Below are 22,942 nucleotides of genomic sequence, written 5' to 3' on the forward strand. Positions count from 1 at the left end.
AGAATGGGAACATAAGAGATAACAAAATCTCATCTCCGCATCTTTATTCGACAATCTCCTTCTAAGTTTGTAAACATTTTAATAGTTAGAATTTTGAATTTATTAAAGATTTAGATTCGAATTTAAAGGGTATGTGAAAAATAGAAAAAGATAAGAGATGAACTACCTCTTATTGTATAATAAGTCTAGTAAAAAAATTGGAAAAGAAAAAAAGAAATGAAAATATATATGTAGAATACTATTGATCATATTCAAACTCTAAGACTCCATTTAGGTGAATAATTTTGTTTGAAAAAATAAAAAAAATTATTTTATGTTATTTCATTTTTATACTAAATGCTATTGAGAATAGAAAATTATTTGATACGATCAAAAATGAAGAAAAATTAAAATTAGAAAGATGCAAAATCAATTTTTTGGTAATTAAGTTATTATATATATATATATAATTTTTTTATAAACTAAATATGAAAAATTAAGGGTCTAAATTTTTATTTTCCTTTTAGCATTAATTATATACATATAAAACAAGAATTTCATACATATATAAATATGTCACCATCATTACAATGGAGCTTTCACATTGATCAAAGAGCAGTAAATTAATTAATTGCTAGCTGGGCATGCATGCCTCGGCATTGGGATCATATATAGTTTTGATCCCTACTCCCAAGAAAAAAGAAATCATGTGTTCCAAATAAATAAAATGGGTTGTATTAATATTATATATATACACACACACCCATGTATGTTATCGGCATGCCTAATACGGGTGTTTCTTAGTTTTGGATTGTGATAAAGATTGAACATTATAAGTAGAAAAATTAAGAAGAGTCATGATTAATTATTTACAATATTGTTATAGTCATGTGTAAGATTTATGTTCACTAAATTACCATTAAGTAAAATTTTACGCTTATTTTTAAATATAAAACTGGGCTAGGATTTTATGATCGTCCGAAGATTGAATCCGGGGAACTAGGGCATTTAGGGTTTAGGGCATTTAGGGTTTATTTTTAAATATGCATGGAAGGATATTTTTGGAATATGATGCGCACAAATGCACATTCGAGGCGAGTAATTTAGTAATATAGTTAAAACCTACCCATGATTATAAGTAATCATCCATGCATCCTTTTAATTTCTACACACATAAATTATATGGGTTGTATTAATATTATATGCCAAGTTTGAGAATTTAAAATTTTATGTGAACCAACTCAAAAGAAGACAAAACTCGACCCCGCATCATTGGTTTGTGGGTCCAAGAGCTTGCCCATAAATTGAGACCTCTTCCAAAGCCCGAAAGGCCGTGTAGACACTGATGACCCTGTCATATTGAAAAGATTTGAGAAAGAGAAAAGCAAGAAAGAGAAAAAAAACAAAAACAAAATCAAAATCCTTACCAAATAGCTTCATAGTGTCGACATGGGACGCCAGGAAGAGCTTTTGGTTCAAAAAGTGTGTGAGATGTATGAGAAGCTTATATGCTTGGACTCTCTCAAACCCTCAAAGGATGTCAACTTCCTCTTCACGCAGCTTGTGGCCCTTTGCATGCCACCCTCCACCATTGATGTAACCAAGCTCAGCAAGAGTGTGCAAGAAATGAGGTCCAATCTCATTAGACTTTGTGGAGAAGCTGAAGGACACCTTGAGTCCCATTTCTCCATCCTCTTGGTTTCTTCCTACCAAAACCCCATTCTCCATCTCAAGCTCTTCCCTTACTATCAAAACTATCTTGACCTCACCCAACTTGAGTTCTCCCTCTTGTCCGAGCACTGCACTTATCTCCCTTCTCGGGTCGCTTTTATCGGCTCTGGTCCCCTCCCCCTCACCTCCATAGTTCTCGCCTTGAACCACCTCTCGTCTGCCTCCGTCCACAACTACGACATGGATGCCTCGGCCAACTTGAAGGCCCATCGGTTGGTGTCCCCTGATCCCAACCTCTCGAAGCGAATGTTCTTCCACACAACCGATATAATGGATGTCTCTGAAGGGCTCAAGGACTACGAGGTTGTGATCTTGGCAGCTCTAGTGGGGCTGGAGATTAAGGAGAAGCTTGTGATCATAGATCATTTGGCGAAGTTCATGGCCCCAGGGGCTCTCCTCATGCTGAGGAGTGCTCATGGTGCCCGAGGGTTTCTATATCCCGTGGTCAATCCTCGAGATGTCCGAGGGTTTGAGGTTCTCAAGGTATTCCATCCCACCAATGAGGTGATAAATTCTGTTGTGGTTGCCCGCAAGTCGTCTCCAATGATTTGCCCTGCACTCGATCGTAAGCCTTCAACTATGTCAAGATGGAAGCATTGTTTTCCGAAAGATGGGAAAAATAATGGAAGAATTGGGTATTGACGAGGGGATCAAGCAAATAGTACTTAGCATGCATGATGATCCAAACTCAATTGCTCTTTTGATCTATACATTTTCTAGTGATGCTTGTTCTTGATCTATGAAATTAGATCTTTATTTCTATGATTATGCACATTTGCAATGTTGCGACTTTAATTTACCCACCATCCATTATATGCGATCCGTTTTGCTTTCTGTCTTTGAATCTATACTTTCAAGAAATAAAAAAAATACATTTAATCAAGTTTGAAGTACTTTTAATTTTCTTTATAGATTTTACAAATTAATTTTCTCTGTATACTAATTAATGTATATATAATCATATATGCCTAATTAATGTCTGCATCCATTCATGCAAGCCTATTAAGGTTCCTTCATGATCATAAAAGAAAAATGATTTTTTAAGTACTGATATAAAATCCAAAATAAGCTAACGTATTGCCCTTATTTTAAATTAATATTTAAATACATTTTTTCATGGTATGCATCTTCTTCTTCTTTCTATATATATATATATATATATATATATATATATATGTATGTAGAGTAAAAGACATTCACCTTCCTTAAAGTTCGACAAAAGAGACAGAGACATCTTCTCAGATTTCAAAAATTCCATTGATTCCTCTCCACAAAAGATTTATTTTTATTTTTATTTTTTACAAAATATAAGGGAAGATTTTTTGACAAACCTAAGGGAGGTTTATGAAATTATTGAAACTTCAAGAGAGGTCTTTAGGATTTTGGAAAATTTAGGGAAGGTTAATATGTTTTTATCAAACAAACTGGCGAGGTCAATGTCTTTTGATTATGACACACACATATAATACAAATTTATCAAGTTGTCATTAGAGATCGACTAAGAAAGTTGTATATGAGTATTCTTCCACTTAACTATAAATTAAGAAAGACTAGCATCACTTTTTAAGAATTAAAAAATGCAAACTTTTGATGGAAACTTAAGAAATGCCAGCATATTTTATCTTTTTACTAATTAACCTATAAAACTTTGATACATGTTATTAACGTACAACCTAATAGTTTAAACTTTTAGGTAAAATAGTAATTTAACATAGTATCAGAGCTGGTTATCAGGAGGTCTTAGGTTCTAGTCTTGTTGTTTATGTTTATTGTCGTATTTTTTTTTAAAGTATTCTATTTCCTACCATGTGGGCTATGTGTAACGACCCAAATATTATACCATTTTTTAAAGAGATAAATTACTCTGATACCCCTGTTATACCTGCTATAGCATCTCAGACCTCATATGGGTACTGAGGTATCCCTGTACACAAATTGACACACCTATGCAGCGGAAAACATAAAGTCACACATCCATATATACAATATCAGAATTTAGTGTTTCCAAACCATATATACATATTTACATATCACCCCAATATCATTTGCTCAAAACATAATCCCCTGAATACACTTACACTATAAGTAGGGCAAAACAAATGATCTCTCTATTTGCGAGCCTAATCTGCTCGCCTAACTGGTTTACCTGAAAAATGTTAAATTGTTGAGATGAGACGATGCTTAGTAAGTGGAAATATGCTATATTACTAGTATGTGGTGACCAAATTGCATAAATACTATAATGACAATAACTGAAACTGTATAAGTTGGCAAATCAATATAAAGTATAATTTACATTTATTATAGTTTAAAACATAATTGTATCATCTGGATTTTCTGCTTTTCATACTTCTAATATCATACTATATTTGTTGAAAATTATGTAAATCTGTATACATATACATAACTGGAAATTTTCCCTAGAAAATTGTATGTCATGATTTAACCCATCATGACAGGGTTGTGAGGCCCGTAGGCGGGACTTAATCCTGGTTGGCCTACCAGGTATGTCACTATACTCCACCAATCCTTAGTTCGGCCAAACTGCGTCCTCTCCTAAGCACGAAATTGGAAAACTACCTCATTAAACCGAGCCCCCTCAACCTAGAGTATTGGGGATACTGCAAACTCTTCTGACAACGGTTGACGTAATTCACATACTATCTGAGATATGTGGTTGCACTCTGATATGAAAATAGCAACGGTACCGTGCTCTGCTAACTAAATTTGTCTGAATTAATTCATCAGCGATATGATACTGTATATACTATTACTATATTTACCCTACTATTTCATCATATTTCCAAAATAACCATAACACTATAAATCTGATTTGTAAATGTTATAATATCTGAATAAAATGACTGTATGTCTGACTGTATAATATGTAGTCTGAGTGTTATGGTTTTGGAAAACATGACATTCTATAATTACTGTAAAATGCTGGTTTGAAAAATATTTGTAATACTTGTTTGATAAATATCTTTCTAGTAAATATCCGTCTATATATGCATATATTGTAAATCATGATATTTTGGAAAAAAACTATATAAATTCTATATCAGACAAATATCCACTCAGGCCACACAAATAATAAAACTCATATTTTAGAAAAACTGGATAATAAACTGATATATATACACACATACATAATTTTCTGATAAACTTGCTAAAATTCCTAACATAGCATATTTCCCTTACCTAACTGGTTGGGAGGCTCGCCTCCAACTTAATCCTCATGCTCACAGCGTACTATTCCCCAAAATCTTGAAATAATACATATTTCCAGTAAATCAACTATATTACCCCAAACCTACATGTAAATTTTCTGGATTGTAATTTACCTGGGCTCCTGAAAATATTCACTGGGGTTCCCAACCCATGTCTGTAGGGTCCCAAAACATCATATTCCTGAAAATATAATACTCAAATTTTACTTCACAAAACTCTAGTATATTCGCATGTAATACTAAATCTGATTTCAAATGAACTAGGTAATACTGAAAATGCTTAAATAATCCATTCACCCTAGTTTTGGGATGGTTCCCAAACTTCTCAAATCGACATTTCACTCCAGTTATGTTATAGAGAATCTTCCCAGGATTACCGTGGTATCTTATGATCATCGAATCAGGGAGAGACGGAGCCGAAAACTTAGAGAGAAGTGAGAGAATCCCATTTTTAGAGAGAGAAAGTGAGAAAGAGAAACATTTTCTTCGCTGAAACCTGTTTCTTGCATATTTATAGATGTCTTGATGAGTGGCCTGGTCGACAAGCCATGTCACCTTGTCGATGAGTCCGAGAAGGGGTTTCGTCGACGAACCCTTACTCCTTGTCGACGAAATTCAGGTCCTAAAATCGTCCTCTCAGTATCTTCTCGTCAACGAGACACATGTTCACATTGACGATCGCAACAGCCTGTTCGTCGATGAATGCTCCACGTTCGTCGACGAGACCCTACTGACTTTCTTAGAATTTTCCTTTACTTCCTCATTTCTTTTATTATTTAATTACCATAAATTCTCTGAGTCTTTACACTGTGATGCATCTTAAAATCTATTAATGGTTCATATGATGAAGAAATATAATCTATAAACATAAAGAAAATCAAATGCAAAACACTAACATGAAGAGGCTGATGATAATATATACATAATTAAAATTAAAGTGAAAAAAAAACTAAAAATAAAATAAATGTAATAACCCAAAAATAGTTATACAAGATTAGCGGGGTGATTTAAAAAAATAATAGTAATTAATTTATTAATTAAATTAAAATAAAAAAATTTCAAAAATAATAATTTAATTTTAATTTTAATTTTAATTTTATTAATTAAATAAATTATTATTATTATTATTATTATTATTATTATTATTATTATTATTATTAAGGTAAAGCTAAGCTTCAAGAAGCATCTGAACTAATTTTCAGAAGAAAGTCCAGCGCCCTCTCTCTGTAACTCTCCGTATCTCTCTTCGTTCTCTCTCCCACTCTCCTCAAATTTTCGTTGATATTTGCTAGATCAAAAATTAGAGAACATTGTTGGACTTCATTCTCTACCGCCGACATTTCTATCAGAGCGGATTTGTCGTAGGAGCAACGTAGATATATTCTCTAGGATAAGCAAAATTCTCTCTCTTACCTCAATTTTTCTTAAATTTTAAGCCGAATTGATGATCAAACATCACCACGAGAATCTAGGGATGATTTTTTACAAGTCGAGCGGAGGGGATTTCTAATGGGATCGTCGTAGGCATTTCCCAAAATTAGGATAAGGGGCTAATTATTATTTAATTAATGTAGATTTAGAAATGCTAGAATATTGGGCATTCTGAGGTTGAACTAGAGTTATTGAATTCAGGGTTCGGGTAAGAGCCGCAGGTGTAATTTCGAGACCCTACAGGCACACTTCAGGAAACTCGGTAAAGGTGTTAAATATTAGTTTAAATGTCAATTTGGAATATATGGAGCCTAGGGAAGGTTATATGGGTATTATTTTGGAAAATGAGTTAATTAATCTCGGGAAATCGTGAATTGCAGGATTTGAGTTTCGGGCGTTGGTGGCGTAGGATCTGATTTTTAATGAGACTCTCAGTAAGTTAGGTAAGGGAAATAAATTATAGCAGTATTTTTGATATTATTGATTGAATGAATATTTGAAAATTGAAATTATGATATTTTTCCATCTGAAATTTGTACATTATAAAAATTAGATGAAAATTGTGTGGCTTATGATGTATATTGAAAAATGTGAAATTTGATGATGAGTATTTTCTGAGAAAATGATGAAATGAGAACTATCAATATATTTGCTAGAAATGATGAAAATGATATATAAATACGTGCATAGAAATGATTTTTTTTATTTTATGAAAATGGGAAAGTATGAATACTGATTTGAGTATGTTGAGAAGTACTGAAAAACGTGAAATGAGTTATTTGCTAACATGAGAATGAAATGAGTGTGAAAAGAGATATATATGTATTATTATGAAATGAATTTTGAAATGTGAGAATATTGCAATGTAAATTTTGCAATATAAACATTGAAATGTCGGAGTTGAAATATATATGAATATTAAAATGTAAATATTGAAATGAGTATACTGGTAAATGTGAACATTGCAAAGTGCAAAAGCTGCAATGGGATCATTGGAAATATGATTGATGAAATGCCAATACTGCATAATGATTGCGGGTATGAGGTAATGATAACCCTAATGGATGGATATGCAAACCTTAATAATGGGTTGTGATATTGAGCACGGTATTGTTGCTAGTAGTGTTAGTGCAACCACACAGACTTGTGGAGCGTGTGGCTTGACAGTCGACTGAGCTGTGTAGTAGAGCTGTTGTACTCCCTGAGTCTGGATCTGGGCTATAGGCTGGCAAGTCATACTACAGCTATGGGATATGTGATATGATATTTTGATCTAACCAAGTGGCCTAACTGCGGTTAGATCCAACCTTTGGGCTGCACAACCCTGACCATGGGGGGAAGCATGGCGTGGTAAATATCCTCAGAGCAGCCATGAGTTACAGACACGAGTATATTGGTTATTAGGGACACTCATGAGTTAGATGAAAATGGAAATGCAATGAAAATGGAAATGAAATGAAAATGGAAATGCAATGAAAGAAAATGTGGGAATAACTAGTGTGAGTTAATAATATAAATAAATGAGGTGAAGCAAAACTCTCTGCCTGAGGGCTTACTGAGTAAGGTGAGTGCACTGATAATTATCAGTTGCAGATGAACCCGAGTAATCAGGTAAGGTTGCAAACAATATTAGGGCAGAGGGAAGCTGCTTGTATGGGCGGGTAAGCTTCCCTATTCTCAAGAACTTCGTTGGTAAACATGAGTTGTGTACGAATGATTTTGAAAACGAAATTAAAAGTTTTTAAAAGCTTGTAATGTATATCTATACAAGTATGAAAATGAACTTGTATACTTTCTCAATTGGAAATCATTTTAATGAGTATTTTGATATAACTAAACTCATATTGCCACACACTGTAAATAATTTATTCCATCTTATTGAATTGTGTCTCACCCAAATTATCTAAACTTTTCAGGGAACAGAGACAGACCAGGTGATAGGGTTCCAAGATAGTGTGGAGCAGATACCCTGATATACAGGGTGAGTGATGAACTAGGGAGGTGTAATTCCCCTAGGGTTGTGTTGTTTTGGGTATGACTGAAATGCATATGTTCATGTATAATGATACTCTGGGTATTGTATTCTGAATAGTTTGTATTTTATGACTTCCGCTATTAGGTTAATATAAATGAAATGCCTGTTTACCTAGTGCTTAATGCGGGTCGATCATGTGAGTGGTATCAGATGTGTTTACGTTGCCTATGTGATGTGTATGATTTAATTTTTATTGATGATATAAAAAAATTGGTACGAAAATCGAGACATCACAGTTTGGTATTAGAGCCTAGGTTCTTAGGTTCTGCAGACTTTAGGTTACAGCGGAATGATATACCAGAGTATAGGAATGGGTTTTGAGGTAAATAGGAGATGGTTAGGTTGAAATGTGAGTTAGTGATTGTTAGAGGATGAGGTGAGAATTTAGGATTCTATCTTGCGGCCTAGAGACAAGAATACTAGGGTTGTTTTTGTGTTTTTCTTGGGGTGACGATTTTAGGAAAACCATGGATACTATCGCTGGATTTTGTTTCTGTGTGGTAGGACTGAATCTTAAATAGGGATTGAGAATGCAGAGATAAATTGTCATATGAGAGTAATTTATAAGCTATAGTAGTGTATTGGTTGTGTGATAGTAATTGTATGCTGAGACTAGTTGTTCCCTTTGCAGGATAGATCTGGAGAACAGTAACACGAGTGCAGGAGGTGATGGAGCAGGACCTTCCAGTATGGGTGGCGGAGACCCTGACATAGTATTGCGTAGCATCACCCAACAGGTGATGGCTGAGATGGCTAGGAGTTCGGCGAATCGAAGCTGCACGATCGAGCAGTTCACATGTATGTGACCCCCATCATTTATTGGAGGAGTGGACCAAGTAGTAGCAGAGAATTGACTCCAGGAGATAGAGGACATATTGGTAGTCCTCTCGTGTACAAATGGGTAGAGAGTGTTATTTGCCACATTTAAATTAACTAGGGAAGCAAAGTGCTGGTGGAGGTTGGTGAGACTACTGGAGGAGCGGAGGCCTGACTGTGTAGCGATGAGATGGAGTCTTTTTAGGGAGATTTTCTTCGAGCGGTACTTTCCTGCTACTATCAGGAGTGCGAAGGCATCAGAGTTTCTATATCTGACACAGGGGCCTTTGACGATGCAGCAGTATACAGCGATGTTGACCCTATGGGTCATGCCCGGTTTTGATTATGACAAATACTTATTATATATCTAATGGGTGTCTGAGAATATGTGCAGGAACCAAAACTGTCAAAATCATAATACACATGCACATGGAGAAAATGAAGAACTGAAGACAAATCTTTTATTAAGTGTTGTAATTTATATATTCCTCTTGCACATTTGGTATGTAATAGTAAATTAGGTTATTTGGTTTGTAATAAGCACACATAACACATGCATGGTTTAATCTGTAAGCTCAAACCAAATAGTGACCTAGAAATGACCTTAGGGCTTTCCCTTCGATCGACCGACACCAGATTTTTTCGGTGTCTTAATTTTGGACACAAATGACCCTAAGACACTCACTCATGCATACATATGTTTGAATATTTGACTTAGGTAATTGCATGCTTGAAAAAAGACAAAAATGTACAAGTCTAGTACTTTCGGTCGACCGACCCACACAGGTCATTTTCTCCTCGTCGACCGAAACCGTTCCGGGTTAACATGTTGACCACGGTCCGGTCGACCGAGACCTTACAGTTCATTTGACCCCGGTCGACCGAATCATTTGGGAGTCAACATTTTGACCTCCCGGTCGATCGAGAACTTTTATTTTCCAACTACTTGGTCGACCGGAGGGTCCTCGGGAGAATTCTCAACGGTTTGGTCGATCGAACCAGGCAGTTCAAAATGGCCCGGTCGACCGAACCTCAAAAATTTGGAAAATCGCCTACTTCCGGTCGACCGAGCCCTTAGTTAAAAAACTCCATGGTCGACTGAACCATATGAGTCCTGGTCGACCGAAACTGATCTGGTCGACCGAACCTCTCAGGTTGCCATCATTTTTACCGCAGGTTAAATATTTTTAAAAAGGGTTAAATTGATTTAAATGTCATTAAACTTTTCCAATAATCCCTAATAGGTCCCCAACGGTCAAATATTTTGGTATGTCTATATATACTCCTTCATTTGGGAGAACTAAGTGTGGATTAGCAAAAACCAAAATCAATATTTCTCTCTCAAGCTAAATATTTCCCATTGCTTATACTCTTTCAAAATCCACTCAAGCTTAGCTTCTTCATCTATCTACATCATTTGTAAGTGTATTGAGTGTTATTGCTTAGAAGGTTTGCTCTCTCACTTGTTGTGTATTTGAAACAATATTTCTTTGAGAGAGTAACCTAAGCACTTTAGGTGGCTTTTCTAATAAGCCTACCCTAAAGAGACTTGTGTTAAACTTCCTAGTGTTGCATTCTCATTACAATAGCTTAGGAGGTTTGTATTTGTTTTTGGCTTGCAAAAATATTTTCAAACCTAGTCAAATATCTTTTGAAATCTTTATTGAACTATTTGAGAAAAGATATTTGTGTTTGTTACATTAATCTTTGTGACAATATTTATTCAAGTATATATCTTTTGCTGAATACAAAGATTATTCATTTTGCAATCCAAGCATATACATATTCATGAGATTGAGATATTCTACTGATTGACATTCTTAAGGCTTGTTTGATATTCTGTGTGAACACGTTTGATTGAATATTTTGAAATACACAAATTATTATTGACACTCTCACGTGCGTACTACACTGATAGAAAATCTATTTGAGAGTTGAACTACTTAGACCACACTGAGCTTACATTATTAAATCATCTGTGGTGTTTGTGATTGTGCGCATTTGTGGTACAAATTTACTTTACGTGAAAGCACCCATATATTGTACCTTTTAATTGTATATCTGAGAGATTCTAGGCGTGGCCTGGGGGGGCGGTAATCCAGCCCGGTAAGGATTGGTGTGAAGGTTGAGGTCAGCCCTGTGCTAATTGACCTGGTTAAGGTTGAGGTTAGCCCTGTGATAATTTGACCTGATTTGTATAGGTGCCGCTCCACCCGTTTAAGTGAGCAAGCTAGTGTGATAATCCTTGTGCTGGTTAGCCAAGGCGGGGACGTAGGCAGTTGGCCGAACCTCGATAACATATCTGCGTGTCATCCTTTCTTTACTGCTTTCTGGTGCTTGTGTGATTGTTTAAATTGCTTTATTTAATTTCTGGTATATTTATATTATTTGCACTAGATTGACCATAGGCTTGTGAACATACTGCTGGTAGGAGGAATACCTAGGAGATAAATTTTAAAAATACCAATTCACCCCCCCTCTTGGGATCACGATAAAGCTAACAAGTGAGATTCATTGAGCTGTCCCGATTTGCTCCGTATTTGATGCCAGATGAGGAGAGGAAGGCGAGGAAGTTTGAGGAAGGACTGAGGCAGAACCTGTATAAGTAAGTGATAGGCTTTCGGGCTTAAACCTTCTTAGAGATAGTAGATAGAGTTGCAGTGATTAAGAGCGGCCTACAGAGAGGCGCAGCAGCACAGAGCCAGGGGAAGAGGCCTGTGCATTTCAATTTTTAGGTAGGGTCCAGTCGAGGGCCATAGAGGAGGTATGATAGCAGAGGGGGACGACGATAGGGAGAAGGAGAACGAGTAGTACAGGGTAGACAGATGCTTCCTCCTTGTCCTAGGTGTTACAGGAGACACTCGGGAGAGTGACGAGTGAGGGAGGTTGTTATTATCAGTGTTGTTAGACCAAGTAGTTAAAGGTATTTCATTCCAACTATGTTTTGATGACGACAACCCATTAGAAGTACTTTAAGGTTACTAACCTTTTTCTTGAAGTCTTGTTCAATTTCACAGAACGGCACCAAAGCAAGCAAGTTTCAAATCAGCCAAAAGCAACATGTGACATGACCGAAGCTCACCCACTCAAACCAAAGCACTCACGGACTCTACATAGTATGCAAGTGTTCTAAATATTGAGTGTGAGAGTTAGAGAGATTGTTTTTGTAAATCCCTTGTATATGGAGTGACTCAATAAAATAAGCAAGAAATGGGCATATCACGCACACATCACTTGAACAACAGGCACAGTCCCACACACACACAACAAGATAAGTAAAACTACATAAGATGTCTAAAAACCCTCAAAACATGTTTTACTAAATCTAAGACATCTTATAGTGAATCAGGGATCATTCCTCATAAATGAAGAAGGACCTTTTTACTTCGAACTTAAAAGGATTTTTAAAGTAGTAAGAGGGGCCTTTTTGACGAACACAAGGCTTCGTCGACGAGTACAACATAGACCCTCGTCAATGAACACAGGGTTCTCATCGATGAGAATATACCGAGAGTATCTAAAAGTTCAGAGCACCCCTCGTCGACGAATACAAGGGATTTTGTAACGACCTCAAAATTCTTATCATTTTTTTTTTATATACAATAAACATTCCTATGCAGTGGAAACACAAATCATAAAATCATTTATACATAAACTGTACAATACCAGAGTCCAGAATATACTGACCATACAAAAATATCCCTCCAGTGTCATTTATCTAAAAACATTCACTACTCTGACAAAAACTCACCTTATAACTAGGGTGATCTGAGCTACACTCTATTCGCGAGCCTGATCTGCTCGCCTCACTGGCTCACCTGAAAAATGTTAGAGTAATGGGGTGAGTCGACGCTCAGTAAGTGGAAATATGCTATTACTAGTGTGTGGCAATTAAGTTAAGGATAATTTTAAAAATAATAACTGAACTGCAATGAAATAAATCATCTGTAAAACATATCTTTCTTTCACAATTTAAAACATATTGTATCGTCTGTTTTTCTACTTTTCATACTGGTAATATCATACTATACTCATCGTATACTGTAAAACTATAAACACACACACACACACACACACACACACACACACACATATATATATATATATATATAAAACTATGCTTTTATCCCTGGGACTCTATACGTCATGATTTGACCCCTCATAACAGGGTTGTGTGGCCCGTAGGCGGGACTCTATCTGGTCGGCCCTCCAGATAAGTCATCATGCTTTACACTACCTTAGCCCGGCCAAAATGCATCCTGTCCTAAGCTCGGGATTGGCTACTACCTCATCAAAATCGGCCCCCTCAACCCAGTGTATTGGGGACCTGCATACTCTCCGAGCGCGGCTAACGGTACCCACATACTATCTGAGATATGTGGTTGCACTCTATCTGTATCTATCAGCGGTACCGTGCTCTGTAATCTATATCTGTCTATGTATCTTTCCTCAGGGATCTGATACTATATACATATATACATATATACTTTTTTACTATTTTTATCATGTTTCCAAAATTACCATAACTTTATCTTTCTGTACTGTAAATACTATATCTCTGTGTACTGTATCTATAGCATCTTGATGCTACCTCTGTATATCTATCTATGTATTCTATATATATACTATGTCTGCATGTTTTGTATGTTATGGTAATAGGAAAAACATGACATGCTATAACACTGTATATATATATATACTGTTCTGAATATCTATATACATGTATATAGATATATGTATATATCTGTTTCATGAAACCATTCATATAAAAGCTGTATAAACATGTACATTTCTCTGTGAATATAAATCTATATCTATATATTCTGTGTAAACCCATATACTGGAAAAACTATGTAAATTGTATGTATTGTCAATAACTATGTATTTAGTATAGTATGATACATCACAAAACTATATAAATTCTTTATCTCATGAAAATCTACTCAGGCCACACAAGCATTTAACTCATATTCTGTATAAACTATATAATAAACTGATATGAATATATGTTTATAAATTCTCTAATAACTTTATAAAAATTCCTAATATAGCATATTTCCCTTACCTGAACTTTGAAAAGCCCCTATAAAAATCTGGCTTTATACCTGCAGGATTCCTAATCCAATATCCTGAAAACACAATGTCTCAGAACAAAACATCAGTATTTCCTAGTCTACATAATTTCCTATAACTGCCATAAAGTCAAAAACTCAATAAAAGACCTTACCCCGAATTTGGGATGAAATCCAACTTCGTTTTCTTGACGATCCGCTCCGGCAAACTTGTAGAGAATTCCACCAGGAGCGTCGTGGTAGCTTCGGATCATCGATCCGGCGACTAGTGGGGCCAAAAATGAAGAGAGAAGGGAGAGAGAGTCGTAGGAGAGAGAGAGAGAGAGAGAGAGAGAGAGAGAGAGAGAGAGAGAGAGGCGTTGGAAATGAGATAAAATCCCGGATTCCATATATATATATATAAACCAGGGGATTTCATCGACAAGCCCGTTCTTCGTCGATGAGTCCTTCACAAATTTTGTTGACGAGGCCTTGTATTCGTTGACGAAATTCAGGCTGCCTTAGAACCCCTCTCGATATTTTCTCATCGACGAAGCCTTGTGTTCGTATGAAATTTCTTAACCACTCGTCGACAAAGTCTACGGCCTCCTTCTGTTTCTATATCTATTTTCCTCTCTCTTTAATAATTGAATATCAATATTTTTGGGTTGTTACAGATTCGGTGACGAGGTCTGTACAAATTTCGTTGATGAAGACAGGGTTCTCGTTGACAAAAAGAAACCGAGACTTGTCTGAATTTAGAACCAACAACTCATCGATGAACACAGGGCTTCGTTGACGAATTCACTGAAGAGCTCGTCAACGAAGGTCGGGCTGTAGACTTCATTAAATGCAGCAGAACGACTAGTTTTGCTCTTGTCTTACATCAATAAATGCCTAACGGCTCTCCAGCGCCCAGCTCGCCCATTTGGTGTTTAAATAGGGGTTTTGCGTTAACTTCAAAACAAGGAAGCTCATTTAGTTATTGAAATCATTTATTGTGCATTCACTCTAAGGTTTCTTTGTGGAAATCACTTGCCCTCTTGCTCTTGCTCTTGTTTTACTCCATTGAAAAAGAGGATATAGTGTGAGGATTTTGTTGTGATACTCATCTCAAGAGGAGTATTTAATATTGTATCTACCTCTCATCAACTACTTGTATAGAAAGGCCCTTTGTGAGCCATTGTAGTGTATCTCTAAGTGAGTACCATTGTAAAAGCACTTTGTCAGCAGTCGTGTGTATAGGCTTTTCTGCCCGAAGGAGGATCGTATAATGAATTTTGGGAATCCTTGAGTTGGTCTCAAGGCGTGGACGTAGGCAGGGTGCCGAACCACATTAATATCGCCGTGTTAAGCTTCTCTTCTCTCTTCTCTTTTTTATATTGCTCATTCATTGCCATTTGCTTCACTTTTATATTGTGATATAATACACTTGTTCTTAGCAAGATTTTTGTGATTATAGAAAATTTGCATATCTGCGAAAAACGTCTATTCACCCCCCTCTAGATGCTAAACCGGGCCAACAAATGGTTTCAGAGTGCCAGTGGCTACATATTTGGAGTAACTCCCTGGAGAAAAGATCAACATGGCTGATATATTTGCCCAAGGTCAATCCGTGGACCATCCCCCCAAATTTTGTGGAGCTAACTACCCAAAATGGAAAGATCGAATGTCAATCTTCATCCAAGCCTATAACTACCGAATGTGGAACCTCATCACTGAAGGAGACTACACCTTTAAGAACGAAGAAGGCGATGACATTGTTGACTTTTTGAGTCCAATCCCTGTTTTGATAAATGACAAACCACAGTATCCCACTTGTGTAACTGAGTGTGAACAAGTTTATATTTCTGTAAGCACAAGTGATGAATGCAAAATGGAAGTCGTAAAGAGCACTGAGAAGAACACTAATCGACATATTCCATGGAGCATTGAGGAGCAGAAGACACGAAGACTTTATTTATTTTTCTGGGTTGTAATAGTAATTAGGGTTGAATGTGCATGCATCTTACATGATTTAAAATTGAAACTCTACCTGACCTTAGATTGACCATAGGACCTCCAAATAACATGAAAAAACTCTTTTCATAAAATGTCTAACTTATACAAAGGTTTTAAATGGTTTTAAAGTTAAAAGAAGGCAAAAACTAAATTTTTCAAAGGGGTCGGTCAACCAGCCAGTCAACTGAATGTTAGAAATGAGAAATTTTCTCACTCAATTGGATCTCATATCAAACCATGTTCAACATGAAAATTGTGGTATTTTCCCATAGCTTGAGTTTGATACCAAGAAAGTCCAAATTGGAGTTACACAGAAAACGTTATGGCCAAAACACTGAAACGTGTCCGCAAGAGAAAAACTCCCTTCATGTTTCTTCCGTTTCATTGATGGACACTTTTCTCAAACCAAAAATCATTATCTTAAAATGTGTCCAACATGAAAGTTTTGGGAATTTATCTTATCTTTTATTGATATAAAGAAAATCCAATTTGGAGATGTGTGGAAAAAGTTATGGCCAAAATACTGAACAATGTTTGCGTAGAAAAGTCGAGGCTGGTCGACCGAAACTCGCTGATTTCAAGCCTCGGTCGACCGTACCTTGAGCCTGGTCGACCGGCCTTCTCGGGAAAGTGTCCCAACGGCTGAAAAACAGCTAGTTTTCAAAATAAAAATATATTTTAAGGTCCCAACGACTATATAACGGTCATAAGGGGTTTTTGCCTATAAATACAACCCCAAAGCACTTGAAAATTGTTGGAGAATCCCTTTGTTAAATTAGTTTATCATTCTTTGATTCTCCCACACTTCTATACCCCATTTATTCTTTAAATTCTCATTTTTCTCCTACTCTTCTTTTATTTGAAAATCATTTTGGGAGAAAATATTCTTGAGGGTTTTATGTGAAGAGGCTTGAGCATATATCATATACATATATATTGTTTGATGGCCTTCTTATTTCATTTGTGATATATTTTCAAAGATTAAAATATCTCCTAGTCTCTTCTTTTGAAAACCATTTTTGGGGAAAATATTTTTGGTGTTATATTTGAAGAGGTTTGAGCGTATAGCATTCTCTATATGTATATTGCTTGAAGGCCTTTCTATTTTTCATGTTTTCAAGGATTAAATTTCTCCCATATTCTTTTATTTGGAAAAATATTTTTTGGAGAAATTTATTGTGAATAATGTCTTGAAGGCTTGGGCTAATATTCTTGCTCATATATTTTGCTTGAATGCCTTCTTGGGATTAATTTTACTAAGGTCAATCATTTTGAAGAAAACCCTAATATTCTCCTACTCTTATTTTGACATACATTTGTTGGAGAATTTCTTTGGGTTATACAAGAGGGAGCCTTGAGCATATATCAATTTAATATATATTTGCTTGAGAGGCTTCTCCTTCTATTTTATAAAGGTCAATCATTTTCCAAACTCTCAAGTTTTACTTGAAAAATATTTTGAGAGAAAACCCATACTCTACATGAGCTTCATTTCAAAATCATATGAGAATGCATATTAGATTTTAATGTTGTACATCTCTGCTTGTATTTCAGAAGCATATTTTATGTACAAAATGATTTTATTGTAATGGTTCGGTTCAGCCCGTTAATTGAACTGGGGAGTCTCAGCCCCGCAAGTGAGACCGGTTCGGTTCAGCCCGGAATTGAACAAGGGAGTCTCAGCCCCGCAAATGAGACTAGTTTGGCTCAGCCTAGTAATTGAGCTGGGGTTTTCCTCGTCCCGTAAGGAGAGGATGTAAAAGGCTTTTGCTCCACCCGGTTAAGTGAGCAGGTATAGTGGAATCCTTGGGGGTAAGCCCAAGGCGGGGATGTAGGCTAGTTTGGCCGAACCTTGATAACAAATCTGGTGTCTCTCTTTCTATCTTATTTAAATTCTTGCATTTTAATTTCAGCATGCGTATAAATGATTATTTAATGTCGAAATTATTTTCATGCACACATTTGATTTAAATAAGATACTGCACATGTGTATGTTTGCTTTTATTCTTAAACTTGCTTTACATACACGTATACATGTTGAATGGGATATGATACTGTAATGAATCGGCAAATTGTTTAAATTAGCCAAAAAGTTTTTAAAACCCAATTCACCCCCCCTCTTGGGATCACACCAATTCCAACAATTGGTACCAAAGCCTCGTTGCAAAAGGCTTAACCGTTTATGCATAAAGATCGCAACGGCTCAACTTTTCGGTGTATCCCAATTTTGAGGGTTAGCGCTCTGCAAATCCTTCACTATTTTATTGCATAGATTTTACTGTGTTAAATATGAAAATATTTTTGTATAATCAAATGATTGGTGGATTTGGAAAGTATTCGTGTTTGTTATGCTTATCATATCCCATTGAAAATGTTTTCAAATTTCAAATTTCCCAAATTTTGAAAATGAATTAAATTTGCATGACATGTGTTTTAATGCATATCATATGTGTGCCATGCATAATTTTTTTTATGTGCCTTAGTCACTAATGCCTTTGTAAGTTCATTCTTTTGAGTGCTAAGGTCCTTTGGGAATCATAAGAGGTATAAGGAACCGAAAGAGAGATGACACCACTCCAAGCTTAAACGATTAAGAAGGAGTAAAACTTAAAGGTATATCTTTTCTCCTTCTAATATATTGAATAATTCATAGTATGATTCACATGATATATCTTATGTTTGATTTATTTGTCGTTGTGAATCATATGACATTTATATTAATTTCTTGTCATGATTTGTATGATATATCTTGTGCTAAATCTTTGTATAAATCATGATAAATCTTTATGATAATAGCATGATGTCTTATGAGGTGCACTTGAGAAGAATATCTTATTAATACTTATAAGATTTTAGGATATATATATAAGGAATCAAAATGCTTTAAATGATTAAATAGAGTTGCATGCTTAAAAGATTATATTTTAGTATGCTCTATTATTCTACTGAGAACCCTAAGAATTTTGTATTGACCTCTTCGACGGTTCTCTACAAGTTTGCCGGAGCTGATCGTCGGTGGGGCTGAGTTGGAAACCATCCCAAATCCAGGGTAAGACTTTCTACTCAATATTTGGATTTTTGGCAGTTGTAGAAAGTGTTATATGCTTAGAAATACTGAACTTTAGTTCTGGGGAATGTTGTTTCCAGGGTGTTGAGTTAGGAACTTTGCGGGTGCGGGGCAGATTTTCTTAGGGGCTTTTCAGGAATCAGGTAAGGGGATAAATTAAGCTAGTTCTTTTTGAGAAAATGTATGTATATATAGCATTTGATTTCAGGAAAGTAGATATGTATATATGATTTATATTTGAGAAAAAACTATTGAAAATGATGGTATGTTGAATATGCGGAAAATCTGTTAGCGTAGCATAAGTATAAAGTGTTATGAAATATTGTTTTCTGGAAATGTGATTATAATATGGATTTTTATAATGGAAAACTGGTGTACGGGCCGAGATTTTTATATATGTTTGCCGGCGTACAGGCCGGACTATGTGTATGATTTGCCAGTATACGGGTTGAGCTATGGATATATTTTTTCGACGTACGAGCTGTGCTATGGATGTGGATTTCCGGTGTACGGGCTGTGCTATGATATGATTTTCTGGTGTACGGGCCGAGTTATGGTAAAATGTGAAATACCAGCGTACGGGCCGATGATTTTCATGATATACATATATCTGCAAAATGATATGATTGATTTGATAATTAATGATATGAGATATCCATGTATCATAGTTTTAGTATATGTTATATGATATCAGAACCTGGTTGGCTTGATCTAGGCTAGCACTTGCACGGTACCATTGCTATGTGTCCATAGTCATCATGATCATGATATTTGTGTTAATGCCGCTGTACGGAGTGGTGTGAGATTGGATAGTCGATGTGGTTTTTAAGAAGTGTGAAAGCGCCCTTGGTGTACGGACTAGGTCAGACAGACCCATCAGACTTACAGACTGTACTTTTGACTTGGTAGTGGTCGGCCAACCATTGTCAGGTCCCCCCTTCGGGCCACATAATCTAGTAATGTGGGGGTAATACATGACAACAACCAGCTAACCCACCAGGAATGTTTTTGGTATTATTATTATATGAGATGATATATGTTTATGAAAATGCAGTATGTTCTGCCATGTTTTGATGATATATATATGTTTTTCCATATTTGATATAACAATTACTGAATATATTCTGTATAGTGTATGTATAACACGGAATACTCATGTTGCCACACACTAATATTAATTTATTTCTCTTACTGAGAGGTGTCTCACCCCAAAATTCTATAAACTTTCAGGTGCCCCTGATAAGAAAGCGGGTAAAGCCCCGCTGATCTAGTACGGTAGATCTGCCCTTCTAGAATGGTGAGTATTTTGATAGGGTCAGATGTATTTTGTCGAAATGGCCCTAAGACATCTTTTTGGGTTGAGTGTTGTGTATATATATATATACAGTGATTGTAGTAACTCTGGTATTGTGATGTATAGTATAATGAGATGTATATGATTATATGTTTCCTGCTGCTTAGGCTTCCGTTTTGTGTTCTGATGTATTCCTAGTACCCACGGGTCCAGGTGAATTATGATCTACTGAGTTGGGATTTGTGATATTGTATTTATTATATAAAAAAATGTGGAAAACAAGCAGGTCGTCACAATTTATCCTTGATTATTGAAAATGTTGCACTTGTAGATACTCTCAAACACAACTTGTTAAGTATTAGTCAGTTGTGTGATAAAGGGTTAAACATTACATTTCAATCCACCCAATGTTTAATAAATGATTTGAACGGAAAAACCATCCTTGTAGGAAAACGTGAATCCAACATATACACAATTGAGTTTGAGGACATTAAAACTTGTGACGTTAGATGCTTAGCAGTTACCAATGAAAATTACTGGTTATGACATAGAAGACTAGGTCATGCTAGCATGGATCTACTTCATAGACTATCATATAAAGAACTAGTAAATGGACTACCAAAAGATAGTTATGTAAAAGACAAAGTTTGTGATGCATGTCAATATGGAAAACAAGTTAAAACTTCCTTCAAAACCAAGAAAATGATATCCACCTCAAGACCTTTAGAGTTAATTCATTTTTATTTATTTGGTCCTAATGACATAGCTAGTATTAGTGGAAAGTTGTATGCCTTTGTTATAGTTGATGACTTCTCTAGGTTTTCATGGGTAATTTTTCTTGCAAACAAAAGTGACACTTGTAATGCATTCATTCATTTTTGTGGAAAAATCCAAAATGAAAAGGGATGTCAATTATTCACATAAGGAGTGATAGGGGAAGAGAATTTAGAAACAAAGAACTAGAATATTTTTGCAACGAAAATGGCTATTCACACAACTTCTCCGCACCAAAAACTCAACAACAAAACTGAGTAGTTGAAAGAAAAAATCAAACACTCCAAGAAATGGCTAGGACAATGCTCAACGAACATAACTTGCCAAAATATTTATGGACAGAAGCCATTAGCACAACTTGCTATGTTAGTAACCGTGTCATCATTAGATCCAAGTTAGGAAAAACCCCATATGAGATATGGAAAGGTAGGAAACCTAACATTTCACATTTTAAGTTTTTTGGATGTAAATGTTTCATATTAAATGATAGGGATCATTTGGCTAAATTTGATTCAAAATATGACGAGGGATTTTTTATAAGATATGCCATGAATAGCAAAGCTTATAGGGTGTTCAACAAAAGAACTCAAACTGTTCAAGAATCAACCCACGTTGTGTTTGATGAAACAGACCCTCACACATCCAAAACACCTATTGAGATAGAAGAAGATAATCAAGTCACAACCTTTAGAATTGAAAAAGAACTTGAGCAACTTAAGTTAAATAATGATCAAGATAGAAACTGTCAAGACACAAACATTGATCATTAAGAATCATCTCCTCAAAAGCCTAATGAATCAGAAGATGAGAATCATGAACTACCTAGAGCTTGGAAATTTGTAAAAAATCACCCAATTGATCTTATCATAGGTAGTCCATCCCAAGGAGTTAGCACTAGATCTCACCTAAGAAGTGGATGTAATCATATTGCTTTCGTATCTCATCTAGAACCAAAAAACTTTGAGAAAGCTGAAAATGATGAAAACTGGATAAATGCCATGTAAGAAGAACTAGACCAATTTGAAAGAAACAAAGTATGACACTTAGTTCCTAAACCCAAAAATACTACAATAATAGGCACCAAATGAGTGTTTAGGAATAAGAAAGATGAAGATGAGAATATTGTTAGAAACAAATCTAGATTAGTGGCCCAAGGGTATAATCAACAAGAGGGTATTGATTACGATGAAACTTATGCCCCTGTGGTGAGACTAGAAGCTATTAGAATGCTACTTGCTTTTGTTTGCTACAAAAATTTTAAGTTATTTCAAATAAATGTAAAAAGTGCATTTTTAAATGGATACATAAATGAAGAAGTCTATGTCAAGCAACCTCCAAGATTTGAGACCACACTCATCCCGATTATATATACAAACTCTCAAAAGCTCTTTACGGATTCAAGCAAGCACCAAGAGCATGGTATGAACGCTTAAGTAAATTTCTCCTAGATAATGGGTTCACAAGAGTAAATTTGACCCTACTTTATACTTAAAATATAAGGAAAATGATATGCTAGTTATACAAATTTACGTA

The 22,942-nt window shown here is 35.6% G+C and overlaps 1 protein-coding gene across 1 annotated transcript; it reads left to right on the top strand.

The window, feature by feature from the left end:
• The first annotated feature begins 1,313 nt into the window (after positions 1-1,313).
• LOC131153625 (nicotianamine synthase) lies at positions 1,314-2,593 on the top strand. The gene has a single exon (XM_058106057.1). The coding sequence runs from the start codon at positions 1,429-1,431 to the stop codon at positions 2,350-2,352; it is 924 nt and encodes a 307-aa protein (XP_057962040.1). The 5' UTR covers positions 1,314-1,428; the 3' UTR covers positions 2,353-2,593.
• The last annotated feature ends 20,349 nt before the right edge of the window (positions 2,594-22,942 follow it).

This window comes from Malania oleifera, chromosome 4 (genome assembly GCF_029873635.1).
Source record: "Malania oleifera isolate guangnan ecotype guangnan chromosome 4, ASM2987363v1, whole genome shotgun sequence".
NCBI lineage: Eukaryota > Viridiplantae > Streptophyta > Magnoliopsida > Santalales > Ximeniaceae > Malania > Malania oleifera.

What these genes read in the sequence shown, in the direction of transcription:
- LOC131153625 (XM_058106057.1), top strand. Translation starts at nt 1,429, where the DNA reads ATGGGACGCCAGGAAGAGCTTTTGGTTCAAAAAGTGTGTGAGATGTAT.